This window comes from Hydra viridissima, unplaced genomic scaffold (genome assembly GCF_058129835.1).
Source record: "Hydra viridissima isolate aposymbiotic clone 2 unplaced genomic scaffold, HvirCarnegie_v1 scaffold_1, whole genome shotgun sequence".
Classification (NCBI taxonomy): domain Eukaryota; kingdom Metazoa; phylum Cnidaria; class Hydrozoa; order Anthoathecata; family Hydridae; genus Hydra; species Hydra viridissima.
In genome coordinates this window covers 37123455-37146443 of record NW_028324300.1, presented here as the reverse complement: position 1 = coordinate 37146443, position 22989 = coordinate 37123455, and the positions used below count along the sequence as shown (strand labels likewise).

The 22989-nt window shown below is 30.1% G+C and overlaps 1 protein-coding gene and 3 pseudogenes across 2 annotated transcripts; 1 reads left to right on the top strand and 3 right to left on the bottom strand.

Annotated features, from left to right (window-relative positions):
- The first annotated feature begins 2299 nt into the window (after positions 1–2299).
- LOC149894813 (uncharacterized) lies at positions 2300–5852 on the top strand (annotated as a pseudogene). The gene is made up of 6 exons (XR_016449348.1): positions 2300–3795; positions 3937–4030; positions 4196–4357; positions 4786–4968; positions 5172–5304; positions 5473–5852. The product of XR_016449348.1 is annotated as an uncharacterized LOC149894813 (transcript).
- Positions 5853–6572: 720 nt separating this feature from the next.
- On the bottom strand, positions 6573–7468 carry LOC149894812 (uncharacterized). The gene is made up of 3 exons (XM_090079859.1): positions 7440–7468; positions 6887–7270; positions 6573–6837 (listed from the first exon to the last, which is right to left on the bottom strand). The coding sequence occupies exons 1-3, from the start codon at positions 7466–7468 to the stop codon at positions 6573–6575; spliced, it is 678 nt and encodes a 225-aa protein (XP_089935985.1).
- A 5166-nt stretch (positions 7469–12634) lies between these two features.
- LOC149894811 (uncharacterized) lies at positions 12635–14076 on the bottom strand (annotated as a pseudogene).
- Positions 14077–18351: 4275 nt separating this feature from the next.
- LOC149894810 (uncharacterized) lies at positions 18352–20532 on the bottom strand (annotated as a pseudogene).
- Between the last annotated feature and the right edge of the window lie 2457 nt (positions 20533–22989).

Genomic DNA, 22989 nt, shown 5'->3' with positions numbered 1-22989 from the left:
TAAGAAGAACGAATTGGTTTCAAAATGCAGGCATAGAAATAAATTTCTTCTTTCGAAATTTGATACTGGTGACTAGGCCTATATTATTCCTTTCCTTTCCTTTCCTTTCCTTTCCTTTCCTTTCCTTTCCTTTCCTTTCCTTTCCTTTCCTTTCCTTTCCTTTCCTTTCCTTTCCTTTCCTTTCCTTTCCTTTCCTTTCCTTTCCTTTCCTTTCCTTTCCTTTCCTTTCCTTTCCTTTCCTTTCCTTTCCTTTCCTTTCCTTTCCTTTCCTTTCCTTTCCTTTCCTTTCCTTTCCTTTCCTTTCCTTTCCTTTCCTTTCCTTTCCTTTCCTTTCCTTTCCTTTCCTTTCCTTTCCTTTCCTTTCCTTTCCTTTCCTTTCCTTTCCTTTCCTTTCCTTTCCTTTCCTTTCCTTTCCTTTCCTTTCCTTTCCTTTCCTTTCCTTTCCTTTCCTTTCCTTTCCTTTCCTTTCCTTTCCTTTCCTTTCCTTTCCTTTCCTTTCCTTTCCTTTCCTTTCCTTTCCTTTCCTTTCCTTTCTTTTCTTTTCTTTATTTCTCTATTGCTTTCTTTCATTTCTTTACTTCTTTATTGCTTTCTTTCATTTCTTTACTTCTTTATTGCTTTCTTTCTTTCTTTCTTTTCCTCCTCTTTTTCCTAATATGACGTCAGAGCACACAATACAGTAGTTTTTGCAATTTGTAACGGTTTTTATAGATTTTTGATTTGTATTTCATGGCTGATGATTGCCGCTAGGCATGAAACTTTAAGTACCATACATAGTTGTTGTTTCTTCGTTTTATATATATATATATATATATATAAATTATATTTATATATATATATATATATGTTAGGGTGATATATATATATATATATATATATATATATATATATATATATATATATATATATATATATATATATATATATATATATATATATATATATATATATATATATATATATATATATATACAGTATTGGACAAAACATTTGCAACCAAATAATGCTAATTTAGTTTCTTTATATAAAAGTGCTGCATTTTTTCAATTTAGAGAAATAACTATGTAACTGTTTAGAGACAAAGTTCTTCAAGTTTTATTCATCACAAAGTTCATTATTTGTACACGAAAATTAATAAATTAATCATAAGTATTAAAAAAAAGTTGACTTTCTTCTGGACAAAACAAGTGCAACTCGACAAAATGTTGACCAAGCTGTATTTCGCTATCAATATTTCGTGGCGAATCATTTCTTGTCGATCACAGCCTTGCATCTTCGAGGCATAGATTCGATTAGGTGATCGATGAAACTTTGTGGAATCGCTGCCCAGGCCTTTTGGATTTGTTCAAACAGTTGATCCTTATTACGAACACCTTCACAATTAATTCTGCGGTTGACGATCTCCCACAGGTTCTTTATAGGGTTGAGATCCGGAGATTGAGGCGGCCAATCCATCACCGATAGGTGGTTGTCTTGAAACCACTGCTTGACTACTTTTGCAGTGTGTTTCGGATCGTTTTCTTGCTGAAAAACCCATATTATTGGCATATTCCATTCAGCATGAGGTAACATAACACCTTTCAGGATATTTTTATACATGAAACGGTCCATTATTCCATCGTTTCGATGTATTTGACCGAGACCGTTAGCAGAAAAACACCCCCAGACCATTCAATTGCCTCCACCATGCTTCACGGTCTTATGGCAGTAACGTAAATGGAGGCGTTTTTCGGCCGGTCGACGTACATGACAAATGCCATCGCTCCCAATGATGTTGAACTTCTATTCATCACTGAACAGGACAGTTCGCCATTTCTGCACATTCCAGTCAGTATGAGATGAAAAATAAATATATATATATATGTATATATATATATATATATATATATATATATATATATATATATATATATATATATATATATATATATATATATATATATATATATATATATATATATATATATATATATATTCTTTGCAGCTCTGTGCATTTAATTGTGAATGGAAAACCATTTAAAAATCCTTTCAAACTGTTGCAGGTTTTGTGGTAAACAAATTAAACTCTTTAAAGGCTACCTTGAACCAAAAACAGTAGGAACTTTAAAAGAGGTTTTGAAGTATGCTAATGGTATTGATAGTGATTTAGATGAAGCAAGTGTACATCCACGTACATTATGTACGAGTGCTACATGAAATTATATCATATTGGAAAACAAAAAATACAAACAGATTATAAGTTTACTTTGCCATATCAGTTTAAACAGCATAATGAGCAATGTGATATTTGTAAAATAAAGTTATCTGGCAGACCAATATCTTCTAAATCAGCAAAACTTACTAATTTGAAAAAAGTAGCTGAGCAGTTTCAGATGAAGTGTTTTGATGACAAGTTTGTGTCAATAGATATGGTAGACTATGTTATGATTTACAAAACCATTACGCTTATAGATGATAATTTATGGACTTTGCATATTTTTAACAAACAAATTTCAAAGGAAAATAAAGTTATTAATCATTTGCCAAAATTTCTTAATGAAGCTACTGCGATTGAAATTTTCTCATTTGTTAAGAGTGTAAGAGTTTGCTCTGGTAATTGTAACTTTCCTGAATTAATTAAGCAAAAACTAGTAAAAGTAAGTCCAGAAAATTTTCAGTCAAATTCAAAAGAAGATGTTGGCATTATAGAAACAAAATTTATGAACAGTTGGAAGGACTTCTCAGTTATAAGATCATCTAGCTGTTCATTTTTGATCAATGTTAATGATAACAAAAAAAAAATGTGATTATTGTTCCATTATTAGAGATCTCTTTTGACAATAACATCAAACTCAGCAAAAGATAAGAACCAGGATTTTTCAAAAGTAAATGACAGGTACCCTACTAAACACCAACTAATTGTTAAGCTAAAAGAATTGAAACGAAAGAAAAAGCTCTCATCATCAAGAACTGCTCGTTTTGAGCGTAAAGTGAAAGAACATTAAGGTGTTGCTGTGGATTTTGAAACAAATACACTTTTGAAAAAGATAATTAATAGCCAGTCAGATATTCTTTTTGAAAAAGATTCTCCACAGTATTTATTGTGGGAGCAACAGATAATACAATCATCGTTAAAAAGTGGTAAGTGTATGATTTGGCATCCATTAATAATTAGATGGTGTCTTAGCATATACCTTAAAAGTCCTGGTACATATTAACACATACGTAATTCACCACTTTTGTTTTTACCATGCAAAAATACTCTTTTGAAGTACATTAATTTCACAGATCCTGGTTGTGGTTTTAATGTTGATATAATCAGACATCTTATTGAAATATTAAAAGCCGACAACATAAAAGAGCATGAGAAAAATGTAAGCTTGATATTTGATGAAATGAAAATTAAAAGTGGTTTAGTCTTTTGCAAAATAACTGGAAAATTGGTAGGTTTTACAGAGATGGGATCTATTAATGATGCTCTAAATGAATTTGAAAGAAGATGTAACAGTAATCAAGAAGGAAGTAATTTTGAATTAAATCTTGCACAGTATGTTATTGTATTTATGGTGAGAGGAATTTTTTCATCCCTATGTTATTGTTTCGGACATTTTGCCTCAGAAGGATTCAATAGTGATCAGATATACACTTGTGCATGGAATGCTATAATGACTTTGGAATCGATTGGGCTTAAAGTAAGGGCTATTGTGTCTGATGGAGCAAGCTCAAATAGAAAGTTCTACAATATTTATAAATTGGAAGACTGCAGCAATATAGTAGATGGAGTTGTTCACTGGACATGGAACCATTGTGCTCCAGGTAGTTACAAAGCTAGTTGAAATTTTGTATTATTTACTATATCTCTAGTTATACATGCACTAAAGTAGTTAAGTAAATGATCTTTGTTTTATTAAATTTTCATGTTAAAGTAAGAGTTATAAAAATTTTATTTTCTTCTAGAAAGGAAAATTTACTTCTTCTGTGATGTACCGCACCTAATCAAGACTACAAGAAAGAACATTCACATTGGCATAAAAAGTCAAGGCATTTAGTGGTGTGCCATTTGAAATTAAAATATTGTTTTTTCTTGTTTATCATTCTTTATCATAAAGTTTTTTTAGTTGATTCTTTATCATTTTTATTAATGATTTTGGTTGAGAAACATTGATGATGGTTTTTAATTGAAATTATTTAACTTTTCAAAAAATTTTTAATTTAGTATCAAGGACAAAAATTGGGCTGGCACCAAATTATGACCCTATATGAATGGGATCTTTGAATTTTACGAGGTGCCCCAGGGCTACAAATGGGACACAAGCTTCGAGATGAGCATATACATTTAACACCACAATCCAGAATGAGAGTAAACATGGCAGTACAGGTATTTCATTACAAATTATAATTAAGCATTTTGAAAAGCACTGTAAGTTGAGAATATATATTAACTGGATTATTTGCTATAAAAGCAGTTTGTATTTAATAGTTAATAGCCTTCAACAAATATTGGTCTGCCTCATAGTCTGTTTAAACTTGATCATAAATGCTTTTAACAGTTAAACCTTTTCCATTTACATATATTTAGAAGTTGTTTTTAATCAGAGCAACACCTTGTAATGAATAACCAAATATTATGTTGGCTCAAAAGAGCTATAATTTAATTTTGTCTATAACAAGAATAGAAACATACAGAGTAACAAAATAAAGAACATGTATAACACAACAACATTCATAAAACACTCTTAATCAACTATTGAGAAATAAGTCACATAATACTGCAAAATCCAAACTATATTTTACTTATTTATTTAGGTTCTCAGTTTAACTGTTGTGCACATGCTTGAAGAGCAAGGTGATGTAAATACTGTCTCCCTAAGAAAATTCATAACCTTCATGGATAAATTTTTTGATTGCATGAATGTGTCAAAGATTAATAATAAAACAAAGAAGCATGCACTAAACCCATATAATTCTATAGAGGACCCTAGGTTTGAGGTACATAATTTTTAACAAAAGAAGAAAATATCTATACGCGAGTAAAGGTTTTATAAATGCTCTTTTTCAACCCTTTGTGTATACTTTCACACCTTTTGCGTGTGTTTGTAAAAAAATTTCAGTTTGTAAACAGAATAAAGTTATTATGTATGGGGTTTTATTTACTTTTGGGATAAATTATATCTTGTTTGGATAAACTTTAGTGGCTAGAAAAAGAATTTCTTGGCTTTTTAAACGAATGGGAAAACGAAATACACAGTGTTCCAAATTTGTCTGAAGAAGAACAAAACCGATGTTGTCTAACTAAACAGACTCTCCAAGGACTTAGAATATCTGGTGAGTTCTAGAACAATTTTTAAAATTAGTTAACTTTTTTAAATTAGTTAAGTTTTTTTTCTGTTGTCAATATTATATAGTAATGTTTTCTTTATTTGGTGTAACAGTTATTCCATTCTAATTTAGTTTTTTTCCGTAGCATGCAATAAAACAATTTTGTATTTTTAGTGCATTTATTTGTGACATTGGGCAAGATTCTTTTGTTGGAAGGTGGTGTTACATTTTTGCTGTCTGAAAAATTTACACAAGACCCGATAGAAGAATACTTTTTAAAGCAACGAAGAAGGGGAGGTTGTAACGAAAACCCTACTTTAGAAGAATTCAATCGAAGTGTGTTGGGTTTGAATGTTGCAGGCGATGGATTAATCCATGTAATGAGTGGAAACACACGTGGTAGAGAGAGAGAGAGATGTTCAAACTGGATGTTCATGACGAGGATTTACCTCATAAAAGGTCGAAAAAATAACGCATCATTAGGAATACGTTTATTTATATGATTTGTTAATCCATAGTGAGTAGGTATTGGAAGGTTGTCCTAATTGACCGTTTGAAACTTATATCATATTTCTTAAGCACTTTTTTTTTTAAGTAATTGTAATTTTACAACCTTTTTTTAAATGAAACTAATCCTACTCACCAATTTTCTCTAAGTACTGAATGATTATGCAAAAAAAAATAAACACCTTTTTAACCAATCTATTTTTAAATCTTAAATTTTAACGTACCAAAAATTATTTTTTAACTGCATTTTCTCAATTTGCTTATTTTGTAACTTAAGTATTTTTTTAGCTGCACTTAAACTTAAGTAGTCGTTGATTATTTAAAAAAATCTTGATTATTAAAAAAATTTCTTTTTCTTTCTACTTTTTACGTATCTGTTATCCTAGTGGAAGGAAGACATAAAAATTGGAGTGTTTCAATCAGCTAATACTGTAAAGACGTGTAATCATTTACGCACATGAATTTTTTAAGATTTGTTCATTGAGCTTTTTGAAAATTAATTATCTTTAAAAAACTAGAGAAACAACTTAAAAACATTTAAAGTACAAACAACAAAACACCCGTATAAACAGCAGGTGTGATAAGTAAGAGAACTAAGGTATATTAAGGTTTATCTAAAGGTTGGTTCATGAACTTATTTTAGATGTTTAACATTTTTGTTTTTCATTGAGTATTCAATAATAAAATACAAATCATTTTCAAAAAGTTAATTTGTTGTCGACATTTTTTCTGTAAAGAGTTTTTCGTATGGATGGCTCACTTTTACTTCATATATGATTTGTCTTTCTTTTGGCTATCTGTATCCATGCCTCAACAAATGATATTGCCCTTAAATTTATCCACTTTTTAAATAAAACATCCTTTAAAATTCCTTTCAATTCCTCAACCTTAACATCTCGAGTAAGTGATGCCCAAATAGAGTCAATGAGCTGGCTCTGCTGTAACATTGTCATTATAACATCTCGTAGATCTTCACCTTGGTAAGTTATCAGTAAAGACTTGTTTAAAGTTTCACGTGCTACTCTTTCTATTCTAAAAATAAATAAATAAAATTCTATATTCACACAAAACGGTTTCACACACCATGCCTTGGTCTGATTTTTCTCTCCATGATTCTAATAATTGTAAAATAATTTTTGCTGATTTATTATTTTGGTCTTTGTAACGATTTGCCAAAGAAAATACTATAAAACCAGAAACATATCGAAGTATCTTCTCTTCTTGAGAAGTCAATACAAGATCTTCTGTGATTAAATGTCTATTTTTCAGCTGGTTATTACAATATATAAGGTGTTTCTCATAAACTCTAGTTATTATAAAATGGTATAGCAGGTGTTTTCCTGCTAAATATGCTTCTAATCCACTTGCGACTAATAAAGTATTCCAGATACCTTTTAACTTGGAGTTTAAACATAAAGCATTAATCAATGAAGGTCGTTTTTCTCTACTAGAGCCAGTCAACCAACTTAATTGCAGAATTTTAATTAGATTCTGGTTCAAATTTTCACTGAACTCTTATAAATTCATATCATATCTCTGTTTCATCATGGATGAAGCAATATAAGCACAAAAATTTCCTGGTGTTTTGGTAGAATCTGCAGCCAAATTAAATATCTTGCGTGTTGCTGCCTCACTGACTGAAGACCATACAAAGCCTAGACATTCTTGTTTTAAGATGTTACATAAATCTGGTGAAAGAAAACAACCTAAAAATATTTTATATATACATATATACATACATATATATACATATATATACATATATATACATATATATACGTATATATATACATATATATATATATATATATATATATATATATGTAGAGGATAATGTAATAAAATTTAGTTTTAGATATATAATAGTTAAGCTGCTATATACACTTATAGCTAAAATTGTAAAGAAAAATATATATTTAAAATATGGACATTAACCAGAGCAAAAAACACACACCTGTTGTTGTCCGTACTGTTGTTGGACCTCGCGGTCTTCCACCTTTGTTATCTGCTAACAACTTCCCCGTAGAACGATATTTGGAACATAGTCTTGATACGGTCCATTTTTTCACGCGATATTTATCACAAATACTTTTTTGGGACATTCCACTTACGTAATCGCCAATAATTTTCTTTCTTAGTTCCAATCCAAGACTGTCGGGAGCCATTTTTGCACTTGAAGTCATAAAAATATTTCTGGATGCTACTGGATGCTTCCAGATGCTTCTTCTGGAAACTTCTGGAAACTTCTGGATACTTCCTTTAATTATTAAAAAACTTCCGTGACATTGATACGGACCAGACTTAAGAAAATGAAACAAACCAGAAAAACTGCACTTGTTTTGTCCGCTGCAAAATGGCACTTGTCAACGAACTTCTGCCTGTGTGCTGTCACCTGTCAGCTGATTGCTCATGTCATGGCATGCTATGACTCCGGACTCCTGAACTGTTTGCTGTGGTAGTATAGTTCGTTTCGTTTTTAAGACGTAAAATTAGGAACACTTTTTAGCATTGTTCGATGTTGGTTGCAAATGTTTTGTCCAATACTGTATGTATATATATATATATATATATATATATATATATATATATATATATATATATATATATATATATATATATATATATATATATATATATATATATAATAATTTACTCACAAGCGCTATAACGTCTTCATACAAAAAAGCCAGCCCTATAATAAAAGACCAAATAAATATAGAATCCAAAAGAATTTTAAATAACCACGAAGTGTTTAACAGAATTGAAATAAATGGAACATCTAACTGTTTTTTTAACTCTGAAAGACCACAAAGAGAACTTTATAAACAACCCAACAGTCAGATTACTAAATCCTGCTAAAAATGAAATTGGAAGAATCAGTAAAAATATACTATAAAAAATGAACCATGATATCAAACATATTCTTGCTCTCAATCAATGGACATTTACTCAAAATGTTTCTGATTGGTTTAAGAGAGTTACTGAAAAACACTTGCATAACTTTCTTATTTTTGACATAAACGATTTCTACCCATCAATCAATGAAAATCTTTTAAACAACGCAATTAGCTTTGCTGAGAAACACACACCAATTAGCATTGAACAAAAAACGATTATCAAACACGCAAGAAAACCGTTACTATTCAATAATGAGCAAGTTTGGGTTAAAAAGAAAAGCGGTTTGTTTGATGTTACCATGGGTGCTTTTGACGGTGCCGAGGTTTGTGAACTTGTTGGTATTTTCCTACTGTTCCAACTCTCGCAACACTATAACAAGACTGATTTTGGATTATATCGTGATGACGGTTTAGCTATATTTAAAAACACCAGCGGCACACAAATGGAAAGAATAAAAAAGCACTTTGTCCAAATCTTCAAAAACAATGGCCTACTTATTTCCATACAATGTAATTTAAAAATCGTCAATTATCTTGACGTTTCTCTAAACCTCAATGACTACTCTTTCCGGCCTTATAGTAAACCTGAGAATGTTTTAAGCTATATTCATGCTGAATCCAACCATCCACCTAACATTTTAAAGCAGATCCCGCATTCCATCGAGCTACGATTGTCGGCCAATTCATCTAGCGAACATATCTTCATAAATTCTTCCTATATGTACGAGGAAGCCTTAAAAAAATCAGGTTTCAACCAAAAGCTTAAATACATCCCCGATTTACAACATGTTAACAACAAAGGCCGTAAGCGAAAGATCATCTGGTTCAATCCTCCTTAGAGCAAAAATGTTTGCACAAATATAGGAAAGCGGTTTTTAAATCTGATCGACAAAATTTTCCAGTAAACCACAAACTCCACAAGATATTCAATAGAAATTACATTAAAGTGAGTTACAGCTGCATGCCAAGCATAAAAGATATCATAAATTCCCACAACTTGAACATTCTGCAAAAAAACCAGCAAAATAACCCCAATATTAGTGAAAAAACTTGTAATTGCATGGATAAAACAAAGTGTCCTTTACATCAGAACTGCCTTGTAAAAAATGTTGTCTACCAAGCCATCGTCTCCTCCGACAACCCAGTAATGAAAGAAAAAACATATTACGGCATCAGCGAAACACCTTTTAAACTAAAGTACGCAAACCATCAAAAACCCTTTAACTTTGAAAAGTACAAGAACGATACGGAACTATCGAAAGAAATATGGAAAATAAAAGGAAAAAATTTCACACCAATTGTTAAGTGGAAGATCATCAAACATTGCAAACCGTACAACCCGGCCGCAAAATGTTGCATGCTATGCCTGTATGAAAAGTACATGATTATAATGTTTCAAGAAGGTATCTTATTGAATAAGAAGAACGAAATGGTTTCAAAATGCAGACAAAGAAACAAATTTCTTCTTTCGAAATTTGATACTGGCGACTAGGCCTAAATGTTTTCTTTCTTTCATTTATTTCTTTCTTTCTTTTCTTTTCTTTTCTTTTCTTTTCTTTTCTTTTCTTTTCTTTTCTTTTCTTTTCTTTTCTTTTCTTTTCTTTTCTTTTCTTTCTTTCTCTTTCTGTTTCTCTCTTTCTTTCTGTCTTTTCCTTATTTCTCTATTGCTTTCTTTCATTTCTTTACTTCTTTATTTCCTTCTTTATTTCATTCTATCTTTCTTTCTTCCTTTTTTCCTTTTTCCTTTTTCTTCATTTTTTTCTTTCTTTATTTCCTTTCTTTTATTTCTTTGTTTCTTTATTCATTTCCTTTCTTTCTTTCTTTCTTTTTTTATTCCCTTTCCCCCTCTCTTTCTATCATGACGTCAGAGCACACGACAGTACTTTTTTGTAATTTTGTAACGGTTTTTATATTTTTGATTTGTATTTCATGGCTGATGATTGCCGTTAGGCATGAAACTTTAAGTACCATACTTAGTTGTTGTTTCTTCGTTTTAAATATATATATATATATATATATATATATATATATATATATATATATATATATATATATATATATATATATATATATATATATACCCAGCTAACACGAAACGTTCAAGAAACGTTCGTAGAACATTAGAACGGTTGGGCACGTTCTGAGAACGTTCTAAGAACGTTTCCAACGTTCTTCGAACGATACTTTAACGTTTTGTGTTAGCTGGGTATATATATATATATATATGTATTAAACTAATATATATATATACATATATGTATTAAACTAACTTTTTTTTTTTAACTAAACTTTTTGAGTTAGAAACCCCCTCAAATTTAGGAGGATTCAAACTTTAATAGTAAAAAAATATTTTGCCAACCTTGTTGCCTAACACATTTGGGCTTGAGGTGGTAATTTTTGGGTTGGCTTTTTTCCTATACTCCCCTTAAAAAAAAACGTCATAAAATTGAGATCCCCTCCTTTTTTTTTCAAAAAAAATTAAATATTCTATGACAATCGGCTTTTTTCTTAATGATGAGCCATCCATTAAGTTCGTACGCAGGTATGGGGAGGGGGTAACCCAAACACGTACAAATGCGTATAAGAGGGGAAGGATTGTTAAAGACAGCGAATACGTACGCTGTTTGACTATTTCTCTTTCTCTCCTAAACTTGATTTTTTTTTCTTATAAAAACATTGAATTTCGCGAGTATAAAGATCAATATGTTTTTTTTTTTTGACTTCGGTCACAACTGTTTTTTATATCTCTTTATAAATTTTTTATAATATCTTTTTTTATAAATGTTTTGAAATAATAATGCTTTTGTGAAGGATGGTCTTCATTTTGTAAAAAATAATGCGTACGTGCGTACAAGGGAGGAGGGGGTCCTAAATAATTGGTTTTACTGCTACGTACTTTACGGATGGCCCCTAAGCTCATAAAACTTTATAAGCGAATTTATAAGACTATTTTTATCCATTTTATGACATGAACATTAAACGTGCAAATGAAAGTTATAGCAGACAACAATGATGTTTGACACTATTACTACACTTTGGAAAAAAAAAATCTCTAACAATAATTTCATAAAAACACAAGTGTACATTGTTTGTAATGTTCTTAAAATTAAAAATCCTATAAAATAATGTCATATAGTAATAAAACCTCGCCTTCTTTTATACCAAACACCTTCTCCCCACGCAACCTTTATGGATTGTCCAGTAAAGTCTTTTTCATGAACTTTTCAAAAAATTTGATTCTTCGTAATAAATGGCAAGGCGATCTTTTGATAAAAACAGAAAAATGGGAGGTGTATTGATTTTGTTAAAATGTTAATATACAAGGATAGGGGATCCGAAATCAGTGGCTTTTACTGTGTGCGTATTTTACGGATAATGTATTCTTGTGTAATGCAAAATTGATGGGTACTTAATATCAGGGGCGCCGAGAGCTGTTACGACACCTGAGACAGCAACCCTGATTGGCGCCCCAATTTATCCAAATTTTTCTATATTATCAGTGAAGGATTATTTTTTTTAAGATACCTTATTTTTCTTTGGCACCCTTTGTACATCTGTCATCCGGGTCAAACTGTTCTTTTTGCCCCCCCCCCCCCCACCTCTTCTCGGGGCTCCTGCTTAAAAGCATCGAAAAAATGAGGCTAATCAAGATAATAATGAATCAATTTTGATCTTTACTTCATTGTAAATAACTCTAAACAAACTATAATTCATGAAAAATATTTAAAATGTTCACTAGTTTCAGAGGCGGATCCAGGATTTTTTGGTGTTTGAGTTAAAATCATCATAATATTTTGAAAAATAGTATTACAAGTCATACGTATAAACATACAAAAGTTTTTAGTTTAGAACGTTCCTGGAAGTTACCTAACTCAAATACTAAAAAATCTTGAATACGCTTTTTGACTGTTGTAAGATTTAAATAATTTTAATTATTTTCCTTTTACAAAGAGAGTTTTTCTTAGTCCCAGTTTACCTCGACTTAAAATGTCACCTTTATTTAAATGCTTAACAACATTAATCCAATCTGTTAAAAAGGAACGAGCACGCATTGATATCCACTTTTTTAAGATTGTTAACTTTAATAGTTGAGATAAATCTAAATTCTCAAGATTTCGAGTCAGTGATGACCAAGAAACATCTAACTGAGCATTTTTTTGGAAATTTGACATTAAAACATCTCTAAAATCCTGCCTTTTATAATTCACTAGTAAGTTCCTATTTAGTATAGATCTTGCGATGTTTTCAACATGGCATATAAATAAATAAAACTCATCATTCACATATATTAATGTTCCTCGATCTCGGTCAATCCACGATCTTGTGCTATTCAATAAAGCGTCATTAGAAATGTTGTTTGACAACTGCCAAGAATTAATAACAGAACAGATAATTAAAGATGATGGTGATTTGTTTCTTTTGTATTTTTTCAGCAAAAAAAACAATATATCCAGAAACATATATTACTAGCTTTTCCTTTCTTAAAGATAATTTTAATTCAAACATTTTCTCATCAGTTACAAAGAGTTCTTTATTTCTCCATAATAAACATTTTTCGTACATTTTGTTTAACACAAATACTCTTAACATGTCAATATGGATCTCACTAACTTTAATATTTATCAACTTTAATATATTATTCCATTCAGTTTTCAAATTAGCTGACAATCTCATTTTATCAACCATTTAACATATATTATTACGAGAACAAAGAGTATTTCTTGATGCGTTTAAAATTGCAAACATATCAACAGATAGAAGTCTATTAAAATGTTCAACTGATTTTTCTATTTCATTTTTGTGAAATAGCAGTTTAAAAGCAACCATGACAGAAATATTGCCAGTAGTAACAAAACCTTTTTCTGACATGCTGAAAATTTCATCTTTAAAAGCTTCATTTATCGATTCCCAAAAGTATACTGAGAATTTCTCTAAAAGCTTTATTTGCACATCATCATTGAAAATATCTAAATTTCAAAATTTTTTAAAATGGAAATACAAGTTTATTTTTTCATAACCTTATAAATACAAAACACAATTTGGGTAAACTACCTTTAGAGATCGCTTGACTTTTTCAAAATGATTCAGTTGAATGGATTTCACCACATCTAAGGATGTGATTATCATAATATTTTTTGGTATTGTAATGTTTTTTATATTTTTCAAATCTCATTAATCTAGAACTAATTTTTTTCGTGTCAAGCTCTTCGAACTCTGGAAGAAAAAAAAATTTCTCGTCGAAGGATGAGATATCAAAATTTTCTTCATAAATAGTTAATTCGGTTTCAAAATCCTCGAGTAAAATACTTATTTCATCACTTTGAAAGCATTCAACATTCAAAATAGAGAGAACATCATTTGTTTCACTAGACATTTACTTAATCTATAATTATATACACAAATGAAATTAATTTAAAATTAATTTTTAATGTTTATATTGCTGTAAGCAATACAGGTTTTATATATATATATATATATATATATATATATATATATATATATATATATATATATATATATATATATATATATATATATGGGCAATTCCACGTAAAAGAGGAAAAAAAAAAAAAAAATTTCACGGTGACATATAATAACTTTGTTAAATTTATTTTCCAACTATTTAAGAATACTTTTAAGAAAAAAATTTATTAAAAAAATCATTTTATCATACTGTAACATACTTTTAAAGTTATAAGGGTTATATGAGCACTTTTTGACGTTTATATATAGTCATGTTGTGAAGCGTTGAAAAAGGTTTCAGTGCTGTTTTTTAAAATAATTTTTACTTCTAAAATTGACTAAAAGGCAAAATTAAACATTATGCATAATATTTTTTATAAAAACGAACTCTAACTAGGTCTATAAGAAGAGCATACTAATGAAAACAAGACGTTACGACCGTCACAAAAAAAAGTCGAAAAGTTTTTTCTATGCTTCGTATCAAACTTTTTAAAACTACAATCATGGTAAAAGTAAAGATACTCATACATATTTTATCATCGTTTCAAAAAAAAAACATTAAAGTGCTTTAGATCACCATTTCAACATGTTACTAAGTACGTTACGACCATCACGAAATGTTTGTTTTTCCATTACGGCTTCTTGACTTAAAAAAAAAAGTTTAAGCGCGAACGATTTAATTCATTTCAAACGATATATATCATTTAAACCAAGTTATAATATTAATCAATTTTGTTTATTGTTTAATTTGCAGTTTGTTTATTCATTTTATTACTAAACTTGTTAAAGTTTTTTTTGAAACTATGAATAACTAATTTCAAAAAATTGCGAAACGTTGTAAATTTTTATTTACAACATTTCGCGGGTTTTTAAAAAATATATAACGGAGCATAAATCACAAACAGCAGCCGTTATATTTAATAACATTTAAAATGCCAAAGTCAGATGCTGAAAGATCGAAAACTTATAGAGCAAGAAACAGAAAAGCTTTGTTAGAAAAAGAAAGAAAGAGAAGTTATCTAAGGCGGCAGTTATTGACACCAAAAAAAGAAAACAAACAAAAAAATCAAGCGAAGGTTCGCAACCAAAGGCTAAGAATGAAAAAAAAACTTGAATTCAATACTAAAGTCAGTCTAAATTCCACGCAAGACAACTCTTATAACTGCAAATCGTCAATGAGAAAGGCATTAAACAAGTATTTATTATACTAACATAACTTTTTTAATACAATTGCTTACACATAATTTGGGTTCTTTTATATCAAATAATATTTTTAGGACAAAACAGGCTCTTTCAAAGTCTCCAAATAAAAGACGAACTATTGTAGAGCAGTTGGGTGCTGAATATGGCCTATGCACTGCTAAAGAAACACATCGAGTTCACTTCACATCAGAAGAAATTGAAAAAGTAAAACTATTTTATGAAAGAGAAGATATATCAGTTATGTCTCCTGGAAGAAACGATTGTATGAAAATCGACGGAGAAAAAGTTCAAAAGCCCTATTTAGTTATGAATTTAAAGGAGCTGCATCAACTGGATTGTGAGGAGAGTGTTGGCAAAACAATTATGTTGAGTAAGCTTTGTGAATTAAGGCCTCCATACATTCTTACGTGCAAAAATACACCACTTGAAACATGTGGTTGTGTTTATCACAGTAATTTTACTTATTTGTGTGCTGCTTTGGCAAGTAAAATACCTTTTCCATTGTATTGCAATAAATGGTTAGAAAATTATGTATTGTGCAAGCCCCCAACGTACCAATGTTGGATAATGAAATGTTCATTGTGTTGTGATAGTAAATTATTGAAAGTTTCTTTGCCCGAAAACGGAGACATGGATACCTTAATCACCTATAATTGGTGGATTAATGAAGATCATCGCTGTGTACTCAGTCAACATAAAAAAAACATAAAAGGTATTTTTAAGCATTTCCGCGACTATTTACTAGAGTTTACTGAGCATCATCTCACTAAAAAGCACCAGTCTGAGCAATACCGCAGTCAAAAAGAAAATCTCGAACCGGACCAAATTTTGATACACTTTGATTATTCACAAAACTATACATGTGGTTACAAGATGCTGTTCAAGCTGCTTATTGGTCACAGTCAACTATTACCTTGTTTACAGTTGTAATCTATCGTTACCAATTAGAGCCAAAATCAGTTGTAACATAGTTATAAGAAAGATATAGTTTGGAAGCGAACAATAGCGCATTGTTTTAACTCTTTCATACTGTTTTTTCTCGTTTCCGGACTTCCGAACCTGCACAAAAAGATTGTTGTTGTTAGCAATTGCCTGTTATTTTTTTAAGTTGTCTTTCTGTTTTTATTGAAATTGATTTTTTTGATATGCCTGGTGAAAATTGTGCAATATTTGGTGGTTCAACTTCAAGAAGACACAAAGGTATCAGCATTTTCAAAGTTCCTACTCCAACTAATGATGCAAATAAGAAATGGAGTAATGAGCTTATTAACGTAATTACTAGAGACAGACTCATCGATGACTCTTTGAAAAAACGAATTGATTCCGTTAAAAGTATAGTAAACCCACCTTCCTATAGTCTAGCAACATTTGCTACAACTGGACTAACATCAACACAACTTATGCAAATATTTTGGAAAGCAGTGCGTTATCTGGAGAGTACAAATTTGAAAGTTATAGCTGCAACTGCAGATGGTGCATCTCCAAATAGGAAGTTTTTTAAAATGCATAAGAAATTAGATGGTGGCTCAGAGAAAAACATTATATATCGCACTAAAAACTTATTTAGTAATGATAATAGATTCATCTTTTTTTTTGCAGATGTTCCTCATCTAATCAAAACTTCTCGAAACTGCCTAAGTAATTCTGGCTCTGGATGTAAATCACGCTACATGTGGAATAGTGGATTTTTTCTTCTTTGGAATCATATTTCAACATTTCACAATTCTGATTTAGAAAGAGGTTTAAAACTTGTTCCTAAACTAACAAGCGATCATGTAAACTTAACACCATATTCTGTGATGAAGGTACGTCTTGCCTCCCAAGTATTGAGCGAAACGGTAGGAAATGTTTTAAAGCAGTTTGGACCACCAGAAGCTGCTGGAACTGCAGAGTTTTGTTTAATGATGGATATGTTTTTTGATTGTTTGAATGTAAAGAACAGTGTTGAGCATATAACAAAAAGAAAAGCATTTTTAAAACCTTATGAATCAGTAGATGATTCAAGATTTGCTTGGTTAGATAACTTCCTCTTATACTTTAAATTGTGGAAAGAATCTATAGATCAGCGAGAAGGAAGTTTTGATGAGAACTCAAAATCAAAAATGTTTATTTCTTCTCAAACTTATGGTTTGCAGATTACAGTGCATTCATTCAAAGAAGTTGTTAAATTTTTACTTGAAAATGGTGTTCGATTTGCATTTTCTGAAAGATTCTGCCAAGATGACCTTGAAAACTATTTTGGAAGACAACGTGCAATTGGTCGCAGAAAAGATAATCCATCTATCAAAGATTTTGGCTACAATGACAATACAATCAAGTCACAGTTTTCAGTTCGCCCAATTACTGGTAACATTCAATCTACTAACAATAATATCATGGATATTGAAAATAATCCTTTACCAAAAAGAAAAAAAAATAGTTCAAAGTTAATTCAAATTAAAAACCATTATTAAGTTCTGCTTTTTCACATATATGAATTGAAAAAAAAAAGGTTATTTTCATAACCACAAAGTTTTAAAAGCATTATTTGTCATTTACAATGGTAAGAGTAACTATAAATGAATTAGCATAAAGGAATTGTTTTTCTTCAAAAAATATTTCTAAACAAAATACCATTGGCGTATTTTATTAAAATAAATTGTCGGGCATCCATCAAGTACAACTAAGTTAAACTTTAAGTGTGTTTTTTTAGAAAAAGGAAGAATAATGAAAAAAAGCTGATCCCTGCCCTAACCCAAACCTTTCAATGTGTTATCAACTTACTTCTAGGTTCTCCCTAAACCAGTCTATGCATGTTCCCTCATCTATCTCTAAATCAGTGTGATGCATACATATATATACATATATATATATATATATATATATATATATATATATATATATATATATATATATATATATATATATATATATATATATATATATATATATATATATATATATATATATATATATATACGCAATTGATCATAACCCTGAATTTACTATAAGATTTACAACAAAAAGCTAACAAAAAGTTTATTGAAGTACCATCTTAATAAATTAAGTAACTATTAAGGAAAATTTTAAACAGAATTGAAGTAGTTTTATGCCATTAATGTTTTAAAAAGATATGTGGCTATGAAAATAGCCTTTTATGTTCAATATTTATGTTAATTTCCTTCACTTGCTTTGTTTATTTCGCATCGCAATGAACGAGTCTTGCAGGTTTTCTTTCTCATCTTATGTTTTTCAATAATGTCATTGGCATAAGAAAAGGAACGAACTCTTACAAATTATGTAATTAAGTGTTCTAGCAAATTCTTACTAACTTCAGTTGATTCTGGATCATTGCAAACTTGTTTATAAAAGGATAAAACAACATAATTTGTCAACATGGACTCAATTAGAACTTCAGGATCTAGTTTTGAAAAAACTTGTGTTGTTTTTCTACGAAAAATATTCTCGCATGTCAGAAAAAGATCTTGAATTACATTGTTTACTTTCCACAAACCCCCTCTATCTCTAATATTTACAAGTGTCTGAGTATCATCTTCCATAACCCTGCAGCGCAGTAAAATTGAAACACACTGTAGGCTACACTTACATACACTTTTACTACTTTTGAATTTAGTATACACTCTCTGAAAAATATATCCAATAAGATATTGTAAACTCTTTCTCTCTATATCAGTTATTTCCTGAGTTGTATTTACAGATTCAATAGTATTTGGTTTTATATCAGAAAGATTGTTTAATATAAGAGAAGACATTTCAGTGAGTAGTGTATTACTCTAAGTTAGGTCGCTGAAGTGTGAAGCTAGTAGATTTTCGCTCAACAATCCATAATAATCTTGATAAAATAAATCACTATTGCCATTAAACTTTTCTATTATTGGTTTTAACTTTTGCCAAAGATTTTCAGCATCATCTATTGAAAAACTAAATTTCTCACATGAGAACTGTTTTCTTATATCAAATGGCAGACACATGTCCATTTGCAATAAACTTGCACATTCTTCAACTATGCTTTTCAGCTTTAGTGGTGACAATGTATTATACATTTTGGAAGAACCTATTTCAAAACTCTCTAAAATATGCTTCAATGCAATGTGTCTCTTTAAACCTCTAATTGTTTTGTAAACTTTGGGACACTGAATGCATCCATGTTGTTCGACATTATCTCTATAAATATCGATATCAGAAACAATAGAATCTGTATCTGTAACTAAGTTAATGTCATTGTTCAAAAATCCTCCTTCAACCACGCCAAACAAACATTCTAAATCACTATTTGTCTCGAAATCGCTGTTAAAAGATGCCACTTTTTAAACTTGTGCAGGTTCGCCGGGTCGTTGTGCAGTTTTCAAGTTAAAATCGGAAAACAATGGAAACGGTCTGTGTTTCCAGACTGTATTCTTATGACTATGGTTGTAATAATATCCGACGATAATGATAAATCAAAACGCGCCACTATTACATATTTAAGTGAAATATTTGACCTCTATTGCATTGATTATATAAAAAAAAGTTGTATTATGGAGTGATGGTCCATGCACTCAATTCAAAAATAGATACATGGCCAAATTCATACAACATTGCTCTGTGAAATATCATTTTCAAAGTATAGAATGGAACTTCTTTGCTACCTCTCACGGTAAAGGAGCAGTTGATGGAGTAGGAGGGTCATTGAAGCGATTTGTTTGGAACAGCGTAAAATCTCGTGAAGTGGTCGTCTTAAACGCTAAAGACTTTCTCTTAGCATCAAATGGGTGCAAAACATATGTTAGACTTATCAACACAGATGATATTAATCTAAGGTGGGCCTTAATAGCTGATAAGATAGAAGAAGCGAAAGCCGTTAAAAATTTTACCAAAATGCATTTCTGGGAAGTAAAAAATGGAAACTTTTTGGTTTCAAAATTCTCCAATACTTTGTAATGGGGTTGCGGAACAATTTTAAAATTTATATATAAGTAAAAAAAATTTACTTATCTAAGATATTTTTTTCCTATATTGGATTCCTGGCTCCGCAAAACATTTGCCAGGCGTATGAAAGTACATACTCCTAGGTATTGAGTTGAATTAAATAGAGTTAATAAAACAAAAAAAAACAGGAAGCATAAATAGCATTAAGCATTTGTTGCCTACTCCAAATAAAACGATCCCAGTATTGAAGAACCATCATGGATAACCTTTATAATGTTATAAAATTCATATTTTTTAACATAATTTAATTGGTTTTTATAATCATTCATCTTTTATTGTGTCATTCATTGTGTTATTTGTTGTTTTTCATTTTTGGCTTTTTCTTTACGACCGTCACAGTTACGACCGTCACGACATAAAACTTGACAAAACTTTCGGAAAACTTCAAGCAAAAGCTATGAAACTCACCATATAGTAAACTCAATCTGTAGTTAAAGAACACAGCAAAGGATTTTTTTTTTTCACTGTGTAGATGGCTGCATAAAGATTGGCAAAGTTTATTTGTTTAGATTTGTCAAAAAGTAAGCGTTACGACCGTCACGCTACGTTAAGTTGATTTTTCAAATAAGTTGAACACTTGAATGATTTAACTTTTGCACACTAAATTATATAATAGTATTTAACATTTCTGGAAATTTTCATGTAAATACCATTCTTGGTTAATTTTTAATGGCTAAAAAAGCGTCAAATGTTACGACCGTCACTTGCGTGGAATTACCCATATATATATATATATATATATATATATATATATATATATATATATATATATATATATATATATATATATATATATATATAAGGGGTATTCAAAAAAAGTAAATTTTCAAATCTAAAAAACCATACCCCCTAAATTTGGGGCAAATGTATAAAAAATGAGCCTCAAAAAGTTTGAGCGCTATTGGATCACTTTTGACCCCCCCTCAAGCTAATAATTTAGGGAAAAAATGACCGAAAAGTGGTCATTTTCGGGCGTCTTGAGGGAGGGGCTATTTTTTTTTTTTTCAAACTTTTTTTTTTCTGTTCTATGTATATAGGCCTATATTTTAGTTTAAAAATATATGGTTTTTTTCCTACCGCTCAAAATTCTATGTTTGGTGGTATTGAAAATCATGAAAATTGGTACTTTTGTGGTTAGGTTAGGTTTTTATATATATATATATATATATATATATATACATATATACATATATTCGTCCACAAGATGGAGAAATTTAACTTGCAATACTCAATTAAAAATATCTCAATACCATTAGAGAAAGATTATATTTTACAATTACTGGCAAAGACTGAAACACTAATTAAAAGAATGAGGTGGAAAGCGATTTTTTTCATTAACAAACAATCGAACGAAAAAGATTCTCTCGATTACGTTAACTACGGTATTAATTCTTCTAAATGTCCTCCGCAAATTAAGGAAATGTTTGCTTTCGAAAATGATTTAATTAATCTTGTTAAAACTATCAAGTTTCGGAAAATCAACAACGTTTTTCAAGAAAAATAGAAAACGATATAAAATCTACACGAACCTCGAAAAAAACTTTAACTCTGGCCGACAAAACATCAAACATGTACAAACTACCCAAAGAACAATACAATCATCTCCTTACTAATGCAATTACTTCCACGTATAAAAAGGCGGACCCTAAACTCAAAGATCAAGTAAATAAACAAGGTAAACAAATCCTAATTAACCATGATGTATACAATAAAATCGAAATTAACGGTACTGCAGATTGTTTCATAACCCTAAAAGACCATAAAGAGAACTTCCTAGATAATCCAACTGTTAGACTTATTAATCCTGCTAAAAATGAGATTGGAAGAATTTCAAAATCTATTTTATCCAACATTAATTCCGAGCTAAGAAAGAAACTACTTTTGAACCAATGGCAAAACACTCAAAATGTTATACATTGGTTTGAAACCATAAATGAAAAGCAATTCTGTAAGTTCTTAGTCTTTGATATTAATGATATTTATCCATCAATTAATGAAAACCTACTAAAAAGCGCAATAACTTTTGCAGAGCAACATCTAACAATAAATAGCGAACAAAAGAGATTTATACACTATGCAAGGAAATCATTATTATTTAGCAATGGAACTGCTTGGATTAAGAAAAAGGGGGGATTATTTAACGTCACCATGGGGGCCTATGATGGCGCGGAGATTTGCGAATTAGTGGGAATTTTTATTTTGCATCAAATATCGCAGTTTAATGAAAAAAGCACTTTCGGTATATATCGAGATGATGGATTAGCTATGTTTAGGAACAAAAGTGGTCAGGAAATGGAGAGAATAAAGAAACATTTTGTACAAATTTTTAAAAATAATAGTCTTCTTATCTCTATTAAATGCAATTTGAAAATAGTCAACTATCTCGATCTAACACTAAATCTTAACGATGGTTCTTTTCAACCATATCGCAAACCAGATGATATACTGAATTATATAAATACTAGTTCTAATGATCCACCGAGTGTAATAAAAAGTATTCCTAAAACTATTGAATTAAGATTATCAGCAGCATCGTCAAGTGAAGCGATTTTTAAAGAAAGTATTCCTCCTTATCAAGAAGCCTTGAAAAAATCGGGTTACAATTGCGAACTTGCGTACCATCCAAGTATAAAATCAACAAACGGCAACCATA